The sequence below is a fragment of the Pollachius pollachius genome (genome assembly GCF_949987615.1).
Source record: "Pollachius pollachius genome assembly, chromosome: 10".
NCBI classification, from domain to species: Eukaryota; Metazoa; Chordata; class Actinopteri; order Gadiformes; family Gadidae; genus Pollachius; species Pollachius pollachius.
The window spans coordinates 8,913,689-8,936,009 of record NC_136943.1 but is presented as its reverse complement, the minus strand read 5'-3'; the positions used below and the strand labels follow the sequence as shown (position 1 = coordinate 8,936,009).

Below are 22,321 nucleotides of genomic sequence, written 5' to 3'. Positions count from 1 at the left end.
GGCACTGAGACTACAAGTTATGTTGCAGAGGACAAGTACACACATGGTCTACACATCAAATAAATTAAATTTAAAAAATTAAAATATCTTAAAAGTACAAATCGTTTTTTAATTTACAAATTACAATTGTTCATTTAACCCATAGAAACGCACAAACTTCTGTAGTCTTTTTGTATTGCATTTTTTTTTTAAATATATTCCATTGCATTTTCTTTCATGGCTAACCATCTGAAGTTCTGTGTATTGATTGGATAGGATTGCACAGAAAACAAATCATTATGCATCATTGTGTTGAAAAAAAGTTGAACAACATTAATTTTGGAGCACTTCCCCTACATCGAGGTGATGTGGATCAAGTAGCCTACTTAGTTTATTGACACTTCTCTAGTGCATAATGTCTCAAATAAAGACCAGAGGATACAATGGTTGAAACCCTTATCTTTCTTCTTATTCCCAAACATCCTACTGATATTAGCACTTAACACTATACAACCCGAACAAAACAACACAGACTCCACTGCTAAAACCCCACAGTAAAATCGATAAAATAACGATTCATTAGCTGTTGTGACTCCCAACAGCAATGTTAGTCATAACGATAAACCTAAAAATTGTAATAGGCCTACTCGCAACCTCAGAAAACCGATAGGAGATGATGGAATCACTTGCCATACAAACCAACACAGAAGTTAGTTTACCTCAAGAACTGCGAACATTAGCATGCAATTTCCTTTAGTTCTCTTGTTCGAATGTATCCAATCCCAGGAGCCTACCAGTAACAACCTGTACCACAATCTGGCGTCTGCCTCAGGATCTATCGAATCTGCTCCAGAGCTTTGAACTTGAAGGTTGAGTCTTCCTGGCAGGCAGGCAAAGTTAACAAGCACTCACAATCTCTTTCAAAAAAAGTCCCCTGAGGTATCAGCAACATAACACACTGTTATGTTACTCCACTGTTGTTTGTCTTCCCTGGTATCCCATTCAAGGGACCTACAATGATGACACGGTGACCTTCATGTCATGTTTCATGTCATATCAATGGGTGCCTTTACTTCATCTTTTTAGTAGTGCTGCTTAAGCATATTTCAAATACTTTGAATTTAATAGTTGATCATATTTATAGAAACAAAATGTGTGTAGCTTTTGTGTTCATTTGAATGGAAAAAGGGTGGGGTATGCCCACCGCCTGCCCTTTATTCAGAAACATGACTGTACAGTTCTCTTTGGCTTCCCAGATGTCCAGCACTTCAACCAAAGGATTGCCTATTGTGCTGGCCAATTTTGCAATCTGTGTTCCGGTTGGACCACTGCCCAATGGTGAGGTCATCATACAGTCCACCCTATGACGTCGCTGTAATAAACAAAGGCGTTCCTGGAACAGTGCAGCCAATGGGAGGGTTCCCCCTCATGGTTTACAGGCCAGGTCCTCAAACCACTCCCTGCGGAGAGGCTGAGCATCGGCCCAGCTCAGCTACTGGTCCATGTAGTGGTAGACTTTGGAGATGAACAACTCACACACACACACACACACACACACACACACATCCAGTCACAGACATCTACACAATAACATCTAGACAATAACAGTAATCTCTACATGGAACTCGACATATCCACTTATTGAGTTGTCATCACGTCGACCATGCTGACCATTGCCACTCTTGCAAGCATTTTACTATGTTGAAAGACAGAAACATGTTGGGGATCCTTAGCTTAATTAAAAAAACAAATAGTTTACCAACACTTGATTTATGTAAGTCTTATTAATCAAAATGTTTTTTTATTTCGAGTCGATTATTACCCTGACCGCACAAGGACCATCTTTATACCATATGGCCTCCGTGAAAGAGGCTACTCTACTATAAATGTAGCTACAAGTCAAGCCACTAGAGGGAGCTAATGTTAAAACCTACATGGTGCAGGTCTAAGATACCATATTATACCATTTGCAGATGTCTTGCAAGCAATCAATTTGTGAATGTGAGGATTGTTTGTAAAGGCATAGGGCCGCAAATACAACAACTCTGATGTATTATGTTCTCAAAAATGTAAAGGTTCATATGTGTGTATGTGTGTGTGTGTGTGTGTGTGTGTGTGTGTGTGTGTGTGTGTGTGTGTGTGTGTGTGTGTGTGTGTGTGCACGTCTGTGTCTGTCTGTGTGTATGTTTCTGTCTGTCTGTCTGTCTGTCTGTCTGTCTGTCTATGTGTTTGTGGGAACACGTTTATTTCCTTTTAGGCTATCTAGAGCAGTAGGTGCACGGTAAAGGTCGTTTCCTCATTCCTCTCGATCAACCCCAGTCCAGGGATAATGGAGTGTTGAAACTCTCTTCTCTGTGACGTGACTCATGGAACGGGTCTATGCTTTGTGCGCTTCCTTTTGTCCGGCCGAACGCGGTGAGTAGGAGGAGTTCAGGCAGGTGTTTATAATAACTTGAGGTCGGCTTAAGATGTGACCATTGAAGCGTTGGCACAGATTCAGCAATATGGGGAATATGATCATCAACCACGGACTTACATCCTTCATACTGGTAAAAACGTTATTTCACTTTACTGTTAGAGTAGGCTACTTATTTACCCAACAACGCGTGTGCTGTTTAGGCCGACATGTCTTCCATCAGAAATATGAAAAAAATGAATCCTGATTAATTTTTTTGGGATACAGGTTGTTTGGATGAGCATCAACATTTTCCTCTTCGTCTGGTTTTACTTTTTCTACGATTTGGGAGAGCAATTTTACTACACGCGACACCTCCTCGGCGTGAGTAGCCTGCACGTTGAAATCGGTTGTGTGGAAGTGGTAGTTAAAAGTTAGTGTGCCTGCAGGCTCATCATATCACAGGCGCAGCGTTAATGTTGTTCTCTCGCTCTTCAGTCCGCCCTGGCCTGGGCCCGAGCCCCTGCTGCCGTGCTCAACTTCAACTGTCTGCTCATTCTACTGCCGGTGTGTCGCAACCTGCTGTCCCTGGTCCGGGGCTCCTTCATGGTAATAGCAAATTATAACAACAATGATGATGATGACGATGATGATGAAGAAAACAATATTGATAATAATATGGTTGCATGGTATCGAACTTATAACTGTCTATATATATATATATATATATATATATATATATATATATATATATATATATATATATATATATATATACATAGTTGAATAATCCAAATATACTTTTTTTTCACTAGTGCTGTGGACGAACAATGAGGAAACAGCTTGACAAAAACATAAGCTTCCATAAACTGGTCGCCTATATGATTGGCCTGATGACAGGTAGGTCTATATAGATTTCCTTTCAGGTGCATTTCTTTGTATTTATAATCTGTCATGTTTTTTGTTGACTTGACATATGGCTATTACATTATTCAGCTTATTGACAGTTTATCAAACATAAATGATTATTGTTCAATTATCTAAGTGAAATAGGAAAATACTTTGGTTATAAAAAAGAAAAAAGAAAGCTTTGACCCAAAGATTATTTTGATGGATAAGGTAAAATGCCTATTCTCTCCCTTAGGCCGGATTTTTTTTAAATGCAAATATTTGACAGATTTGCAGATTTGTAAACCATGGGAAAACATTCTTTAAATCTGCAAGCATGGTCTCTCAGGGTTTGGGTTAAACGTTCCCTTTGAGAGATCTACTGTTAAGGCGTGGGGGTGTTGTTTGTGACCGCCAGCCGTCCACACCATCGCCCACCTCCTGAACGTGGAGTGGTACAACAACAGCAGGCGCGGAATGTACGACCTGCTCAGCACAGCGCTGTCTGATCTGGACGATGGCTACAACACCACCTACCTGAACCCCATCCGCCATATTGACGTGGTGAGTTAACCACCCGGTTCCACACACACACACACACACACGCAGCCGTGGGAAACACACAGAAACACAAACGTACATGGAAAATGTTACAGCAACTTTTATTTTTTTGTGGCTTTGCAACACACACACACACACACACACACACACACACACACACACACACACACACACATACATACAGAGAAAATGTTAGTAACTTTTATTTTTCTGTGGCTTTACAACACACACACACAAACACCCACACGCACACGTAGTACCTTAATGTTGATCCCTTGTTTGTTCTCCGTGGCTCTCTGGGCCTCAGAACGCGCAGCAGAACCCCACCTACTTCGCCATGACCACTCTGGCGGGAATTACCGGCGTCATCATCACGCTCTGCCTCATCCTCATCATCACCTCCTCCATGGAGGTCATCCGCCGGTCCTACTTCGAGGTCTTCTGGTACACACACCACCTCTTCGTCATCTTCTTCATAGGCCTGGTCATCCACGGAGCAGGGTAAGCATGGCCCAAGGACCCCAGGTCGAAGCCGGAGTTTGAATCTGGGGTTTGTGATTAGCTTATCCCGGACCTAGCAATTCTAATGTGTTAAAGCAGAACTTCCTGGGGGGGGGACGGCATAGAGCCTGGGCCGGAAACCAAATATGGGCTTATTTCCTGCTTCGTTACCAAGATATGAAACGGATAAAACAAATTGCCGTGAAGGGATGAAGCTTTCAATAAGTGAAAAGCTTCATCCCTCAGTGTTGATTTGAAACCTTTTTTTTTATGTGTACCACTGCTGGCCAAGTTTATTCTTACTATCATAGCCAATCACTCGCTTAAAGATCCCCTTTCCAGCCCCATGATTGATCTAAGCAAATATGAAGCAAAAAAAAGTGAAATGCTCCGTTTTCCAAGATTTGAACTAGTTTGCCATCAGACTTTTGATATTAACCTACTTGATTGGTCATCTCTCTCCCTCTCCTGCCTATCGCAGACGCATCGTGAGGAGTCAGCAGAATCTGGCACAGCACAACTACACACTCTGTAAGGACCGCATTGAGGACTGGGGGAGGGTCGCTGAATGTCCTCTCCCTCAGTTCGCTGGAGGTGCCCCTGGGGTGAGCCCGATTCACCCTCCTCCTTCTGTTTAGTTGTGTGAGACCGTCGTTCACAATGTTTCGCTTACTTTGATTGACCATGACTTTCCCTGTGACTTTCAGACATGGATGTGGGTGATCGGCCCGATGTTTCTGTATCTGTGCGAGCGCATTCTACGCTTCATCCGCTACACACAGACGGTCAAATACAGGAAGGTAGGGGATGGCTGCCATGTTCTTATTACATCTTACCATGGTTTTTATTTTCATAGTACTGCGCTTCAAAATTCGTGTTTCTAGTTCTGTGGCCGTCTTGTGTGTGTTACCCAAAATTGTTGAACATGTTTGTTTTTAAAGAAAACTCAACACGGATCTATGATTGCATTACATGTTGTATTATGCCATTCACCTTCAGTCCTTCTTTGTCTTTCAAAATGTTTACATCCAGATTGTGATCAGACCGTCCAAGGTGCTAGAGCTGCAGTTGGTGAAAGCTGGTTTCAAGATGGAGGTGGGCCAATACGTCTTCCTCAACTGCCCCGCCATCTCCCATCTCGAGTGGCATCCATTCACCATGACCTCTGCCCCCGAAGAGGACTTCTTCAGCGTCCACATTCGCTCGGTGGGTGACTGGACACAGAAGCTCATCAGTATGGTGGAAGAGCTGCCTGAGGGGACGCAGGGACCCAGGTGAGTCCCTCCTTTAGTTTTGTCCTTAACACATTATACTGATCTATTTGTGTTGGGCACAAAGCACTGAACAGGATGACCTAGTCGATCTATAGGTCTTTGTCTTTGTGAGAAACCCTGATGTTGCAAACACGGCTTCAAACTGTGTCACTAGCAAACGATCCACCTTTCTTCCTAAGAATGGGCGTTGACGGTCCCTTCGGCACAGCCAGTGAAGACGTGTTTGACTATGAGGTCAGCATGCTGGTCGGAGCAGGCATCGGGGTGACCCCCTTCGCGTCAATCCTCAAGTCCATCTGGTACAAATTCAAGGATTCCGACCCCAAGTTGCGCACTCGAAAGGTAACAAGTTGAGCAAGGTCAGGTAAAACCCGTCCTCTGCTTTTGTTTTTCTAAAACGCTGCAGTTATTGTTTTGAAAATCTTCTTGACCTGCAGGCCAATCTTTGTATGCGGTTGTGCAAGTTACGCCCTGCTTCCTCGTTGCAGATCTACTTTTACTGGTTGTGCCGGGAAACCCATGCCTTTGAGTGGTTTGCAGATCTTCTGCAGGTGCTAGAGAAGGAGATGGAAGGGAGAGGAATGGGGGATTTCCTCACCTACAAACTCTTCTTGACTGGATGGGATCAGAGCCATGTGCGTGGTCGATACTTCATTCTCTCTTCAATAATTACGGGCTTTCAAAAAAGGCCATAAAGAGATGGAATGTTAATAGGTCCATGATTAACTCTCCCATCCAACCTTTCTCATAGACTGATCATGTGATGGTTCGTTTTGACGAGGACACAGACGTTGTGACTGGTCTCAAGCAAAAAACTAATTACGGAAGACCCAACTGGGAGAAAGAGTTTGAACAAGTTCGTAAAGAGAATCCGTCGTAAGTGGGAACAATTTCCTTTCAGTGAAATAAATGAAATTTGTGAGTTTGCACAAGACCTTATCAAAGCTGGACTGTAATTACTTGGGTGTTTTTGATTGTGTCTTTTCAGGTCTACTGTGGGAACCTTCTTGTGCGGCCCAGCAGTCTTAGCCAAGGTGTTGGAGAAGAAATGTGCCAAATACTCAGACGTGGATCCTCGCAAGACTCGATTTTACTTCAACAAAGAGAATTTCTAGACATGGGTTCCCCTTGGTGAATGATGACCGTCAAGGCACTGAATGATGAAGGCCTGAATATCTATCAGACCTGAAGAACCATCCTCACATGCAACCATTTTGGATCCTGCCTCTACCCACAGACCTGAAATGATAGTAACCAAAACAAACTAGTTTCTATAACAAAAGCTTTGGGTTGGATTGGAAGTTCCTGGATCGCTCAGGGCAACGTCCAGTTCCTTCCACTTACATTGGTGTGAATCATGGCTGGTGAGTCAAACTCCAGTCAAATGTAAAACTGTATGCATATCTTTCCTTCAATTCTCAACAACCGTTCAACTTTACACTTGGCAAGTGTATTGCTGGGGATGCAAGGAAGTGCAATGTCGAGTGTGAAGTTGTGTGGTTCTTGATAAAGCTGCAAGCAGCCCTAGCCAAGCAAAAAGTTATGAATGGGAACTGCAGTAGTTAAGGAGAATATTGAAAGGGGAACTGGCTGTTACCAAATAAATAATTTACCTTTATTACCTGATGACTTAGACATGGATTTGTCTTAATGTACTGTATATTAATTTTCTTCCACTCTACTTGCCATTCTTAAACATAACCTCACTTATTTCATGAAATCTCTAATGAATCAGTGTGTCTTATACATAACATGCTTAACAATGTACTGTAAATACTTTATAACTAACAGCCTTTTGTTTAGAATGTTTTAATAAATATCTTTCATATTAATTTGACATTCCCCACCTTTCTCAAAGAAACAATGGTTTATTATATTTCTGCTCAATCACAGGGATTTCCTTGTGCGATAACGAAACCGGTCCAAAGTGCTTCCGAGCTGTCACGCAGCTATGCCGTCATTGTCACACACACTGACTCAAACCACCATCACACTTTGTGGTGAAATTAATAAAATCTATTTGATTCATACCAATAAAAAAGACAGTTTAGGGTCAAGCTTATTTTTCAGTTTTTATTGATGAACAGAAATTAAAAACAAAGTTTCTACAGCGTTGAAGATGAGAAAAATAGGATTTGAAAGAAAATGACCATGGCAGGATAGTGCCAACTGAGTTTTGTTCAGCCGTCCCACATGTCATAGTCCACAAACTGCCAAATCTCTGTCCTGGATCCAAAAAAAAACCTATAAAAACAAAGGACCCAAACAAAAAAAAACAACCGTCTTCAGACCGGTTAGACATCACAATGACAGAGAGACGACTCCTTTAAGAAGCCTGAGAAAAAAGAGAAACAAATATGTAACAAGAGGAGACAGAAGTATGAGTGACACAGTGTTAAGGCTACATTAGAGACCGGCTGAGGCAGGCCACGAGGTCAGAGGGAGTACCCATCGGTACAAATGTAGAGTTTGCAATGTCGGGTATCACTAAGGGAAACATGAGCTTGGTAAAGGTCCCAATATACTCACAGCACACACTCCAAATGTGCCTGTTCACACTGACAAGTGCCTACCGTGTGCACGGGAGGAGGTCAAGGGGCTCCAGCCGTCTTTTGGATCTGCTCTTTGAGGATGAGAATGCTCTGTCTCTGCTCTGGGGGCAGCATGGCGATCTGTTCAGGGGTGAGCTGGAGCACTTGCATGATCAAGGCGGCCTGCAGGAGGGAGAGGAGAAAAAAAAACAGCAGAACCAAATGAGATCACAGTTGCTCCCGGGACGTAACATAGGCCACGTGCAATTTGTAATGAGCAAATTTAACCATTTTTTCATTTTGTTCGTGAGCATCTCTGTGAATCCAAAAATAGGAGTATTGACAGGTAGAACATTATTGTGACCACGTTTTGGTAGTTGAGTTAGGACGGGGGAGAGAGCAGTGAGGCCTACCTTCTCCTGGTCTTGTGAGGAGACCTGGCTTTGGCCCGGGCTGAAACCTCCTCCAGACTGTGGGACGCCAGGACCCTTGAGCAAGGCAAGATAAAAACATGAGCATCAGCTAGCAGCATCTACCCTATGATGCTTTCTAGAAGTGGAGCCTAGATATGTGAAAGGCACTATGTTGCTGCTGAATAGAAATATTATTTTGCAATTAATGTTAGCGAAAATGGTTTTGAGGCCGAAATTTGTCTTTGTTTCATAATACTGTTGCAACTGTTGCAAAAGGGAAGGCTACTATATATTTTTTTAACTCTGAACATAAATCATTGAGAGATACCAGACAGATCATCCGCAGATAACGCAACAATTTGACAAGCATAACAATGGACACTAGTAGATCCTTTACTGGTCTTGCAGGTGGCGGCACATTGGCAGCCATGTTGTGTTGTCCTTGCCCCTGCATTCCCCCTCCAGCGATGGGAACTCTCTGCCCGGCCGCCGGCCCGCGGGCATCCATGGCTCTGGGGTCACGACCTGAAACGAGGACCCCGGTTATGGTGGTGCTCAGGACAGGACCCGGAGGCTGAGGGCCCTTAACCAAGATGCCTGAGTAAAATGCCACCCCTTGCTGCGTCACACGTCGCTGCAGGGGTAATGACAGTCATGATTGAGTGTGCGGATTCCATGCTTAGGTTGGACAGACGCAGGTGCGCAAACACAAACAGAAAGAGGATGGAATTTCTATACTAGTTTTACTACTACGGCATTGAAGGTCATGTTCCTGGAACAATCCGGGAAACCAAAGTGCTTGATGGAAACCACAAATGATTGGGTGGATTAGACCTGAATGCCATGAACCCAAGCCAAAGTTAAGCCAATTTCCGAAATGACAAGCATCGACAAAGACTTCAAATACCAACGGAGGGTGAGACGGTGACATGACAGTGGGCGTACCGGACGGCCCGACTGAGGCATTCCACTGATCGAGGCGGCGGGGGGGCATGCAGTAGAGGCAACAGACCAGGTGCCGTGCATTATCTGCTCATTAAGGACGCGTGTCCACAGAACATCTTTCTCTGGCAGAGAAGCACTGGCAGGGCGCCGAAGAGTGACTTGAAGATTAAAATGCACCCGGGTTTTGTTCCTATGACAACATAACAACATCACTTTAACCGTCGCTGTACGACAGGCCAGCGTTGTGTCCTTCTTTATGATCTATATCTGACATATCCTCCATTATTCCTGTTTACAAGGGTACCGAGCCCACCCGGTCATCTATATTATGGGCTGCCTGGAAAGGAGCGGCGGTAACCACACCAGTACCTTACTCGGAAGTCGAGCTTGTTGGGAGCGGTCACACAGAAAAGGCAGCGCGCTCTGAGAAAAGAGCTGGCAGCAGCGTATTTCCTCAGGGCGGACGCATGTGGCTACAATCAGAAAGAAACGTGAACAAGGGCCCCAAGACGCATACAAGCCTAGACAAATATAAATGTGTCACATGTGGAAAAAAAGAAGTAACAACCCCATTACATTCCGCCCTTCAGCCCAGGTAATGAATGACAAATGAAAGGATATAATCTAACATAAAATGTCAGACAGCCTATGCACAATCCTGCAGCTATTTATCTTCCTAGATAACAAAACTTATCAGCGATGCCTGATTATAGTCTGAAGGGACAGGGACAGTGGCCACCACACTGATCAAACTACATTTGTTGTGTGCAGGTGTTTTTGCAAGGATTTCTTATAGTTTGAGGGGTTGGTGTGCATTGAAAAATAAATCCCTGTAAAGGGGTGCCGTGGTTTGGAAAGGTTTTGGGAGGAATTTGTCCTCGTATCAATGCAGCCATAGAATCAGTTTTAGCAGAAATGGTTAAAAACCTAAATGTGCACTGCTGGACTTATTTATAAATCAGTGGAAGAAAAGTCAGCCGTATTCGCTGCTTTTCCTACCGGATAAGGAAAAAGCTCCATCAACTTACTCCGTTGGGAACAATCGTTACGATAACCTGATCGGTTGCAAGTGCAGTATGTCAAAGCATGGCTTCACATCACAACCTGCTTCGGGGCAAAAGGCCAGTCCTTTGACCTGGGACTCTAGAGAGAGGGTCTGAAACAAAAACAGGAGCTGGAGTCTCACAACCAGGCTGACCGTAGCTACCTCTGCTCTCTATTGGTGGGCCCCGGGGCTCCATCATGGGCGGTCCTCTGGGGTCCCCCATCATATTCCTCTGTTCCCCCATGGGTGGGCCTCTCATATCGTGGGGGGGCCCTCTCATGTCTGGCGGTGGGCCACTGCCCATTTGGCCCATGTGCATGGGTGGCGCCTGGTGGGGTGGCGGCGGTCCCATGTAACCACTGCGAGACACAAGGGAGGGACAGGGGATGAAGGACTGTCTCCAAAACATCAACTGATAACATAACTGCCGCATCAGTCATTGAGAGGAATAAATCTACTGCCGTCTGGATCAAATGAATGAAAATACCACTGGTTTAGACCCTCGCATCACTTCCAGTAACTTATTTATTTAGTCTTATTTATTCATGTGCAACTGGGACGATGTGCGTGCGGTATGTGAGCTGAATGGCAATGCACTTGTTTCAACCACCAAGGGCAAACCTCTGATGTTTTTGAATCAGACTTCAAGGCAGGAAGGGAGAGGGTGGGGGGGGGGGGTCTTTGTGGTCATGTTGCACTGATGAGGAGGCGGAGTCTTACGCGGGCTCGATGACCTCTCCTGTGACAGACAGAAGAGTGCCGCCCCGGGGGTCGTTAGGCCCGTCTCCAAGCAGGCCTCTGGGGGGCAGACCACCTGGCCCTGGAGAGGGAGACGCCAGGATAGATTTACCAGTGAGTGAGTGAGTGAGTGAGTGAGTGAGTGAGTCTCTCTCTCTCTCTCTCTCTCTCCGTGTAGAAGCATCTTAGATGGTCAGAAAGCCAAACAAACAAAGTTGGTGTTCACTTCTGTCACTGGAACTTTTAAGAGCATTAAATGAGTAGGCTTGTTGTCCGACTATAATCGATGCTACATAGTGGTTAGTATACTGGTTACACCTTGAACATACTTACTGTAATAGGAAACAACTTGGACCCGCTGATACAGCTTTTGTACAATGCAGACTTATTTTGTGTTCATGGTGAACTTCATTTTAAGAAACACAAGTCACAATGTGTTACATTTCACCTAGCTCGATGATACAAATTACCTTGACATATCTGTAGTCAATGCTGACAGATTGTGATTTAATAAAGTTACCAATAAAATCCCGTCATCCATATATTCTGCAAATAAAATATGCTGGGGTACCTCTACCCAATATGACGCTTGGTTGAATGCCATCATATGATTGAAAGCTATCCAACCACAGCAAGAAGTTTAATGTTTTTTTACTGTATATGTCCACAGCACCAAAGTTAAGGTTATTTTTCGACCACAAGCCAGAGAGACGATTCTGTGGATAACATTGTGGCTTTTGATGGTTTCACTGGGGACTTCAGATCCAACATATTGATTTGTGCTGCCCTAATCTCATTCAAGGCTACAGTCAGGATTATAGGAGCATAGCGGAAACAACGTCTGATCCAACCATTAAAACCACACACACACACACACACACACACACTTAAAAGCTAATTCCTTTTGAAAGCATCCAACAACCGAGCGTCTAAACCATAACATGCAAAGGATTCACTGGCGAATTCTTGAACCTGTTTCCCCTCCAAACTAAACCACCCGGGATCTGGCCCCCCAGCCAAATGATCTCAAGGCAGCAGACCATATTTCGGTGGTTCAAGTAAATGGACAGTTGGAGTAACTCTTGAAACAAAAACAATGGTGAGGGATCAATCGTACTCAACGGAGCACTGCACCGGCTAAGATCAAGTACTTTGAAGAAAGAGAACATGGCTGGGATTGATTTCTACCTTTGTAGTTTTTTTTCTCCTCCATAGACACACTGGTTGATTCCAGAACATGAGCGGTTAATTGATTCTCACCTTTAGAAAATGTTAAAACATGTTTGGCCTTACAAGCTTGTGTTACCCAGACAAGCCACACATGAAGACAGTGCAAGTAGATGCACAGGTATACTCATCTGAAAATGTAATAACATTAATTGGATGGTGATGAAAGAATGATTGCATGCACAGAATAAGAGAAATGGATTTTAATGTTGGTAGTGTGATATTATAGGAGAGGAGCTATAATAAAAAACTAAACAGACGTTGCATAGCCTTTGCCATGGAAGGCCATCATCTGATAAGTATATGGTTTAATGATATAAAGGAATATAGAGCACAATAAAATGTGCGTTACCGGTTTGGTTTTCTTTCTGAATCACTTCAACCCTAATCGATTGCTGCTTGAGATAGGTGGAATAGAAGAGGTAAAACGAATCAGTTGACATGGGAACCGAAAACAGCCGTGTGGAAAAACTGCCTACCGGCCCAACCCTGTGATCATTAACCTGAGAATCACAGTCATCGGCTTCATGGCATTCATTTCATTTCCTCCATTACACCAACACACCTGCCAATTTCTTGCAACAATTAAAAAAAAAAAGAAGGTTTTGCAGGAAGTTTAAAAAGGTTAAATAGACAAAGCCTTTTGTTGACATGATGGTAACCATGTGTGTATAGGAGGGCTCAATCCAAAAAAAAAAGTCGAAAAACAATCACTTTTGTTGATCTCAAGAAGGTTTGGGCGGTACCATGGTTTTCCAGGGTATTTAGAAATACAGTCAAAAATACACAGACACTCCTCTTTGTAATGTTACTGTTAATGCTACTGTTGTCCAACATCTTATGATTACATCTGAAGCCATCGATCGACAGCACCCCTCTCTATAGGGCCATCCTTTGGTCAACATTTCTACAGAAAGGCGAATTACAAAGCACTGCACTGAACAACAGCCTAGCTAAAGTGCAACTAACCCGGATACGATTCACGATTCTAAATATGAATATTACATTCAACGGCAGTAAAAAGTGGATAAATAACTGCTGGGGCCAATTTAGCTCCGTTGTGGTTGTAACGCAATTGTTACAACCACGATAAGCATTTGCATAAAATACAGCTTAAACTGACTTAAAAATAGACTGTAAAATTCAGATTAAACAGAATTTCAAGCAAGACCTGTCTAAGTAGGCTAATTTAATTAGACACAGCATTGTAGGCTAGACAATATCACACATGCTGATCACTTCAGTCCCCAACTCACCTTTGCAGGTTTTCTATTATTATTGTGTTAATAATACACAAATAACCTATACCCTGGGTGAAATGACCGGGTGGTATGAAGGTATGAGGTTATAGACACCGGCCAAGCCTACGCTGCAGTGGGGGAGACGCCAGCTAGGGGGGGTTGGGGTTAGTACCTTGGGGCCGCTCGGTAGCGGCCTGAACAGAAGCTCCTGTGGGAGAATGCTGGAGGTTCCCTGAGCCGGCGTTAAAGCAAAGAGAACAGCAGACAAGACACTCAGAGAAGAGAGCAGCAGACAAGAGACTCAGCGAAGAGAACGCCACTTTAAACACACACTTTAGACATGCACTCTCACACCGTCAGTAAGGGGGAAACTTTCTTGAATGGGATATAGAGTCGTTTCGTCACAGTTTAGAAGCCATAAAGTCATTCAACCCAGGGAACTGTACCCTCCATAACATTTTGGTCAGTGGAGAAAAAAGGCATGGATACAATGTTCTATAGTGGAGGGTTAAATGGTTGTGAGGATTTAGTTATACGTAACAAAGACACCACAGACACAATGCTATGTTGCCACCTAGTGATGCAATGCAGCTTGGACAAGCACAAAGCATGCTGGCAAACAGAGAAGACTTCAACGCCAAAACATGCTCAGGCAGTTAAAAAAATTCTGGTTCTATTAATGGCCGATGATCATTTTAAATTAAATATTAAACAAAGACATTCCAAATGAATAACTATTAAAACAGTTGTGTCAACTTCCTCAGCAACCATTTTCCAAAAATAAGGCCTTCCTCTTCGGTAGATTTTCCCCGTAACCCAGCTCATGAATCAATGATAATTACTTGACTTTCATTATTTCTCAAACCCTAGAGTGAAGACGAACTCACTGCTATATGAAGTTATACAGCTGGTCCTTTCAATTATTAACCTGGGCCGGTACGACATGACAACTTCAAAGGCTTAAATAGTTAAAAAGTTTATAACAAGAAAATATTCAAACATAAATCCTACAGTACGGCGCTGGGGTTACCTGGTGGGCCCGCGGGTCCGGGTATGGGGGCTTGCCCCTGGACCATGGGGGGAGGCTGCATCATCTGAGGGGCTCCGTTCACATGCATGCCCGTTTGCTGAGGAATGAAAAACCCAATGATGTCATTAACAATTGTTACGTGTGAGAAAATGAAAATCATTATCAACCGGCATTTGCAAGAAGGAACGAAAAAGATAAGATCCTGTACGATAAAGAAGCATGAAAGAGAGAACGAAAGACAGAACGCCAAGCTAACCACTCCCTCGGAATAGAGAGGGAATGAGGAGGTAGGGCTAGAGGATGAGAAAGAGTGAGGCGTCACCATGGGCTGTGGCTGGGGCACCGGAGCGGCCACCTGGGCTGAAGGAGGAATGGATGCTGAAGGTCCCTGGTTGGTGATCAAAGGTGCAACTGTATTCTGCCGGTGGAGCATTTTCTGTAGGAACAATGGTCACCAGGTCAAAACAAGCGGTCCTCCTCCGCTATGGGAAGTATTTACTGCTGCGTTAGGACAGCACGCCAAGTAAGAACACCATGGCCTTGTTCACACTGCAAGCCTTAGAGCTCGATTTGATGTATTGCTCTGAGTGAATGTTGGGCCGCTCACCTGATGCCAGTGTGAACTGGTCACAGTCCAAACTGACGCACAGGCGCAAAATACCAATAACAAAATCTGTTGCATCCGCATGGAAATAAACACTGCGGCCAATGAAGTCAGTGTTTACTGTTAAATCTACAAGTCGATATGAAGAAGTGTTGACAAGGTGTGGCTATCTTCACACTGGTGGATGTAGATTCAAAATATGACATGAAAAACCAAACCTCTCTTTTTTTTTATGAGAAATTAATCCCAATTGAGCACTAAGGCAGGGGCTTGATGTGAACAAAGACTCCCTAAGAACGAAGCTTTGATTTAACACTTCTTAAATCAAGTCTAGGGCAGGACTAAAGCAAAAGAGCTCGAGGAGGACCGTCCCTCTCACCAAAGCGATTTCGGGATCCACGATCCTCATGACCACCTGGGCCTGCAGCAGAGCGTAGGCCAGCTGTGGGTTCTGCAGCAGCATGTTCCTTGCCTCTTGGGGACTGTTTTGGACACAAAGCTGGAAAATAGTAGATGTTTAGAGGGCAGGATTAAACGTTAACGCCCAATGGACATGCAATTGTATTTAGAATCATATAAAACTATCAGTAAGGCTTTGGGCTTCGAAATGAGACCAGGTCTTAAATCCATCACTACATGACAAAAATAGTCTCATACGGTCTATTAACTAATTAAACGATGAATTGACTAAGGACGTATACAGCCCCACACATTTTAGATCTCTGAATATGCCCGTCAACTGGGAATTTACAGAGTGTATGAAGGGATTACTGTAAAAAGGAAAAACATTGCATCAGCTTACTAAAAGCAGAGGTCTAAAAATAAATAGAGGGCATCCGATGTCAGATGTGAAACATGCAATAACTCAACATTTGCTATTTTCGCCCATCCCTTATCACAACATGAAACAAGCGCACCTTCATCTGTTTCATGAGCTCAAACATTTGCTCTGGGGGCAGACTGGCCACCGCCCTGCTGATGGACTCTGGGGCCTCGTCACACCGTACATTGTCCCCATACGGGGACTCGATGACGGGTGCACCGGTGCCCAAACCTAAGCATGGAGGGAAAAAAGACAAAGTCCCGGTAAGATAAGATAGAATGTATCCAAAATCGTTTTAATCCTCTTCTTAAACGTGGTAATAAGTCCATGAACTCTAACATAAGCCAGGTGATCAAGACCTTCATTTAAATAAAACTTGAGTAAAGTCAAAGGTTTTTGCCAGCCTCCGACAAACTACTTTATGAAGGTTCCACTCTGCTCTGAACGAAGGTAACATTCTTTTTGTGACGAGGTGTGTGTGGATCTCTGTCTGGGCAGCAGTTGATCCTTATGGCGGTGCCGGAGAGAGGGTTTTGCTTGTGTGAAGAGAGAGAGTTATGCTTTCTGTACACTTATAGTATAATGCCTGGCTCCTTTCATATACAACATCGCTCATTATAATGCTCATCCACAACAACGATACTAAAATAGTATCACAAAGCTGCCTTGGGTACTTACCATTTGGATAACACATCACCGCTCCTTCCTAGAACCCTTTACGAAAACCCCTTTTTTATTTAAATCTCAAACCCCTTGAATTAGAAACAGGGGTTTCAAATCACACTTTAGCCCGACATGAGAATCAGACAGCACCACAACATACAACACATTCATGGCAGTTGTAACGGAGCGAGATAAACGAGTAGCACAAACTGTTGATGCTTACTTTTGAGCTCCTCTTTGTTTTTTTCACTGGCAGCGTTGTCAACACGGAGAGCCCGACCACTGAACTCTCGCCCGTTGAGGTTCCGCATGGCACTGAGAGCCGTCTCCTGGTCCTGATATTCACAAAAGCCATATCCCTTGGGCTTTCCCGTTTCCCTGTCGTACACCAATCTAGAGCAACAGAGAGTTTAGGTCACTTCTTCCTCACAAGGAAACGTACACCTCACAAGGGCCAGATCACACAAAACAGCAGTTTAACACACGCACACACACACACACACACACACACACACACACACACACACACACACACACACACACACACACACACACACACACACACACACACACACACACACAATTTTAAGGTGAAGAGGAACTGAAGACATACAACTTTGTATTACTCACCTAAAACTGACAACAAGTCCCACTTCGGAGAAGATGTCTTTAAGCTGCTCCTCCGTAGCTTCGTACGGAATATTCCCCACTACAAAAAATGTGTAACGTTATATTTGTAGTTCATCATGCTTGTTGGTTAACGCCATCACTCTCTTTACCTCGTTACCTAGGTTAGCTAGCAGCACAACATTAGCATGCTCACTAGCAGCAATACGACTGTCCCTTGGCCAAATACTTAGTTTGTTAAAATGATAATTACTGCATAATTAGCCAAGCTACATAAAGAAACTCACCAAACACTGAACGCAGTGACCGGTCGACGGCTGGGTCTCTGTTCGCCGCCGCGGCGGCAACTGCAGCCGCTAGATTCGCCATTTTGGGGACAAAAACAAGTGCAACACAAGGAAGGGAAGGATGCAAATCAAATCAATTTCCGTTTTCACATTTGTCGACCATGGACAAAACGCTGAGAAAAACTCAATACGCAATACACAGCTATACATCTATACTGCTAATCCATCAGTGAATGACCACCAAAACAATACGTTTCAATGTTGAGTTACATAAAAACAGTGCCGTTGCATTGCACAATTTAGACCGGGCAACGTGGTTCTGAAGTCTAATGCGTCACAAGGTGGCGCTGTTTCCCTCGGTTGACCCATAAATCCTGCAGACCTCTTATAATAAAAAACTAACGTTAAACTACATCAATACTTTTAAACCTAGTCAGGTTTAATTTATTGTACTCCTCACATTGCACGGCACAAGACTACATGTCTACAACTGAGACCTCGCGGTGTGACAAAACAACTGAATAGGTAAGTTATTTGTGTTTTAATTTGCAAAATGAATCACATTTCTTGCTAGCTACGTTAATTAGGTACAAACACAAGGTGAGTTTAAAGTCCTCTCCATTGAGTGTATTTTCTTCACACACGCTGCACTATTCCTATCCTGTATTACTTGTACAACATGTTGTTACCGTAGTGTTCATTTTACAGTAACTAAGTACATGCATGTTGAATCGTTAGAATTATATTATATATTATAAATACATGTAAGTTCATTATGAAAACGTCGTGCTGAAGATATTACACGACAAGTTCACGCGTGTGTGCGTCGGGACAGTAAGGCTATAGTTTAGTTATAAGGTAACGTAATAAACCGGCTATTGCCAAACAAAGCCTAGATGGTTTAATCATAAACAATGTCATCGTTTTCGCAAACGTGTAATGGCGTATTAGAATTATTGTTCAGGGAAAACTCAATAAACTAAAATTATTGGTTCCACTGGGGCTCGAACCCAGGACCTTCTGCGTGTAAAGCAGACGTGATAACCACTACACTATGGAACCAGTTGTCGTATGTGAATGTTTCAAGTGTTTATGAAGGCAGAATGTTGATCCGTGCGGAGCTGCGTTACGTTACGAGGTACCGGACAGTGTACGGCCATTACGGACTGAATAGGGTGGAGTCGCGTTGTTTTTTTTTGTGCAACCGCGCTATATAACTTGCGTGTGGACCCAAATCAGGTTTTCGGTTTTCCTTGAAGAGGTTAATTCCTTCTTCTTCTTCTTCTTCTTCTTGAGAGTTTCATTAAATCCCTAAGGATAACATTAGGTCAGAGGCTGGGCTGTGCTGGGCAGGACAGGGTGGTACTCGACTGAGGCCGCAGAGGAGATGCTGTTTTCGCTATGATTTCTCGGTTTGGCAGCCCTTGACCACGCATTAACAGTTGGGTTAACCGACTCACGACACAAGACAGAAGTCAAATAAAAGTGCTGGAGTTTTTTGTTTGCTCGTTATGACATGGTATTTATTGCAGAAAAACAAGTTACCGTATGCAGAGAGTACTGAAGTCAGACGTGTTTTGTATAACAAATATGTACACACTAGACTACAGCGTGTCCTGTGCATACTCTGAGGTCAATTTAGTTTGAACTTCCACTATTTGGGCAAACAGAAATCACAGACCCACTTGAAACAACACAGTCAATCAATGATAAGATCGATATGTTTGGTTATGTTTTCCTGCAAAGCATTTTTTAATGTTAATACTGCCATGTATCTGAACCGTCTATTCCTAAATCCTCAATTCTGGTGGGAGACGGGTACCTCTACCTGCTGTTAGGGCCAATACTACGATTTTCGGTGGAGTTACGGTTGAAATCCACGAAATTTGAGGTTTATAAATGGTTAGGTTAAGGCTTGGCTATTAGTAGGAGAATAGGTTATTTTGGACCAAGTATTTGCATGGGGTTGGATTCTTGTGTTTGTTGTGGTTGGAGGTCAAAGTAAAGATCTGGGCAGCACTATTGTCACAGGAGTCTGTTTCTATGGCAGCACCACATTACACATCACAGTGCAATGCTCTATTCAGATTTCTGTTGTTCAGCTTGGATCTCTGGCATGAACAGATGTCCTATCAGATGCCCACATGCAAAAGTATCAGAAATTATTTGAAAATGGCCAATCCATATGGTGTGAAGGTCCATGTGACGTGTGCTTTCCACTGTGCTTATAGACAAAATGTAGATCTTTGTCATGTAGCCACCCCAAAACAAAATCTGTTTTGGGCCACTGCAAAGTCAGCATGGCCTTGGGCGCAGAGGGGACACCTTTTTTTGTAATTTCTAGCTTGTATAATTCCTCATGGTCCTTTTCCATGTTTTGTCTAATATCGTTTATTTTGTGAAAAAAAATTAATTGACCAAAAACTGATTCCGGTATTAATTTGAAAAAAGATCTGCCAGACAACTATGTTTGTTATGGCCTGATAATTAGCCTATTTGTTGTTTAACTCTTTTTTTTAAACCTAACACATTCTATTTCCTACATTCAGAGAGTGCTCATTACTCATGCAGCGGAAATAGCTTTACCAAACAATAAATGTCTTGATTGGAAACAAATTTTCCAAATATTAATAATCTATAGCCAATTTAAACATTATTGCCAGCTGCCGGTTTTCTGTCAGGATTTATTATGTTTTCCTAAATACTAAAGCCTCAATGCAGACTGCCAAAAATGCAGCATTTACATGGATTCTGTGTGAGTCTGTGACACTGAGTAATTGTAAAAGACTTAGTCTATAACATTTTCATCAATGTATTTTCAAAAGTTTAGTGACCGGGGGAACGCTGCAAACAAATATATATAGAGCCTGTAGATCGAGTGCAACATACAACACTCAAGAGGAGTTAGTGTACCCAAAACTAATCTTTTAAAATCTCATAGTGTGCGAATGTGAGTTCACTCACCGCTTTCACACGTGTGGTCTTACCCTGCAATGTTCCGGAAGATTGCATATATGGGGCCATGCGTGGATTGGATATAATATTCCGGGAAATCTGCACCAGCAATATGCCTGCTAAGGAGGTGGTAACATTTCCGGATCACTGTCTGTACGGTATTTCACTAGAGGAAGCAAACCAATAGCAAGACTCAGCCGAGGACGTATATGAAGTTGGCGAGGTGCCAATGCTAATCCGGTGATCTGATAGTAATAGCAATACAGCTTCTTGTTCTTATTATTTTCGTTTGCAAACAAGCTCTTTTTTTCCATCATTTTTGGAAACGGGACAGGTCCCCAAATAAGGGAGCTCTTCTCAGTGTTGAATTACCACCCTATTCCAGACTGTCTCCTGGCCCGTATTCCTGCATTGCTATGCCATGGGCACAAGACAGAAATGTTCCTGAATGAAGCTGCATGTGGGAACATTGTAAATCACTAACAGTGCCTGCAATATTATCCCAGTAATTTACCTGGAACTATGTGTAAAAGGGGCTTTACACTTCCTTTCCGGCAGCTCAGGCAAACATTCCCTCCTGGTGGTAGTGGGGCTGCGATTTCTCAGTATATTGCGCAAACATGTCTTTGCTGCCACAATATTCTTACTGCTGCTTACAAAGTTAGGCTGTAACTTGACCTTGATGACCCCAGGCTTCATACACTGAATTTACAGGTTTTCTGGTCAAGGAAAAAAAGAAGAGCCAGGGTTTTATTTAATTTATGATTTTCCCACGCAAAAGCTAGAATCTGCTATAATAAAAATAGCATGACAGCAATATGTTTCTATATAAACTATAGAAAACATCAAATATATGGGAAAGGTTTTATGAATCATCAAGAACAACTTAACAAAACACCACCTTAAAAAATGGAATTCAGCCTGGTACTATTATTTATTAGTAGTATTAGGACCACTGACACCGTTGGAAGGAGTGATGGATGAAAAGGTATCTGTGGAACTTTTGTACGAAAAAAATAAGTGGTGCAAAGTAATATCAACTGTAATGTACAAATAACAAGGCTATAGATGATTGTTGGTGCAATAGATTTTGTAGTAATGCTAACGACACTATTACCTACAGATAATTGAGGTGTAGCCATCTTGAGCATTGCATATGTTGATTTTTGATTTTTACTTCATAAGGCTGATTCTTCATCCTAGTCCACGTGGTTCATCCATTTGTAAAGACCCACTGGCATGCCGCACAACTTCTTCAAAGTCCTATATTACTTAATAAAATACTGTTAGCAAGACTTTTTTTTGACGTGAAACTAAATATGAGGTACGGTTTCACCATTTTAACTGTCAGGCCTTTCCACAAAGGACATAAGTTGAACAAGTCTTGAGCCCTGCTTTTATTATTAATTAAAGGATGATTTTTCTACTAACCTAGTAGCTTCTTTCAGACTATCTTCTTTTCGAATATTTTCTGAAAAATATCTGTCCTTGCCCTTCATTATTACAATGCATTGAAACCCACAAAAATCTTAAATTACAATTTATATTGTGCAGCAATCCCCAACAATAAGAATATCCTTTATAATACATTCTT

General features: G+C 42.8%; 2 protein-coding genes across 2 annotated transcripts; one reads left to right on the top strand and one right to left on the bottom strand.

Annotated features, from left to right (window-relative positions):
- The first annotated feature begins 2,391 nt into the window (after window positions 1–2,391).
- Window positions 2,392–7,435, top strand: nox1 (NADPH oxidase 1). The gene is made up of 13 exons (XM_079744188.1): window positions 2,392–2,528; window positions 2,663–2,758; window positions 2,873–2,983; window positions 3,190–3,274; window positions 3,681–3,826; window positions 4,131–4,324; window positions 4,806–4,929; window positions 5,032–5,124; window positions 5,357–5,598; window positions 5,778–5,940; window positions 6,087–6,233; window positions 6,350–6,474; window positions 6,587–7,435. Exons 1-13 carry the CDS (start codon window positions 2,484–2,486, stop codon window positions 6,711–6,713), a joined length of 1,698 nt encoding a protein of 565 aa, XP_079600314.1. The 5' UTR covers window positions 2,392–2,483; the 3' UTR covers window positions 6,714–7,435.
- Window positions 7,436–7,644: 209 nt separating this feature from the next.
- Window positions 7,645–17,866, bottom strand: cstf2 (cleavage stimulation factor, 3' pre-RNA, subunit 2). Its single transcript, XM_079744192.1, has 13 exons — window positions 17,773–17,866; window positions 17,489–17,567; window positions 17,082–17,251; window positions 16,290–16,426; window positions 15,752–15,871; window positions 15,091–15,204; window positions 14,769–14,865; window positions 11,253–11,352; window positions 10,695–10,891; window positions 8,940–9,067; window positions 8,543–8,617; window positions 8,172–8,312; window positions 7,645–7,933 (listed from the first exon to the last, which is right to left on the bottom strand). The coding sequence occupies exons 1-12, from the start codon at window positions 17,852–17,854 to the stop codon at window positions 8,190–8,192; spliced, it is 1,422 nt and encodes a 473-aa protein (XP_079600318.1). The 5' UTR covers window positions 17,855–17,866; the 3' UTR covers window positions 7,645–7,933; window positions 8,172–8,189.
- Window positions 17,867–22,321: the final 4,455 nt, after the last annotated feature.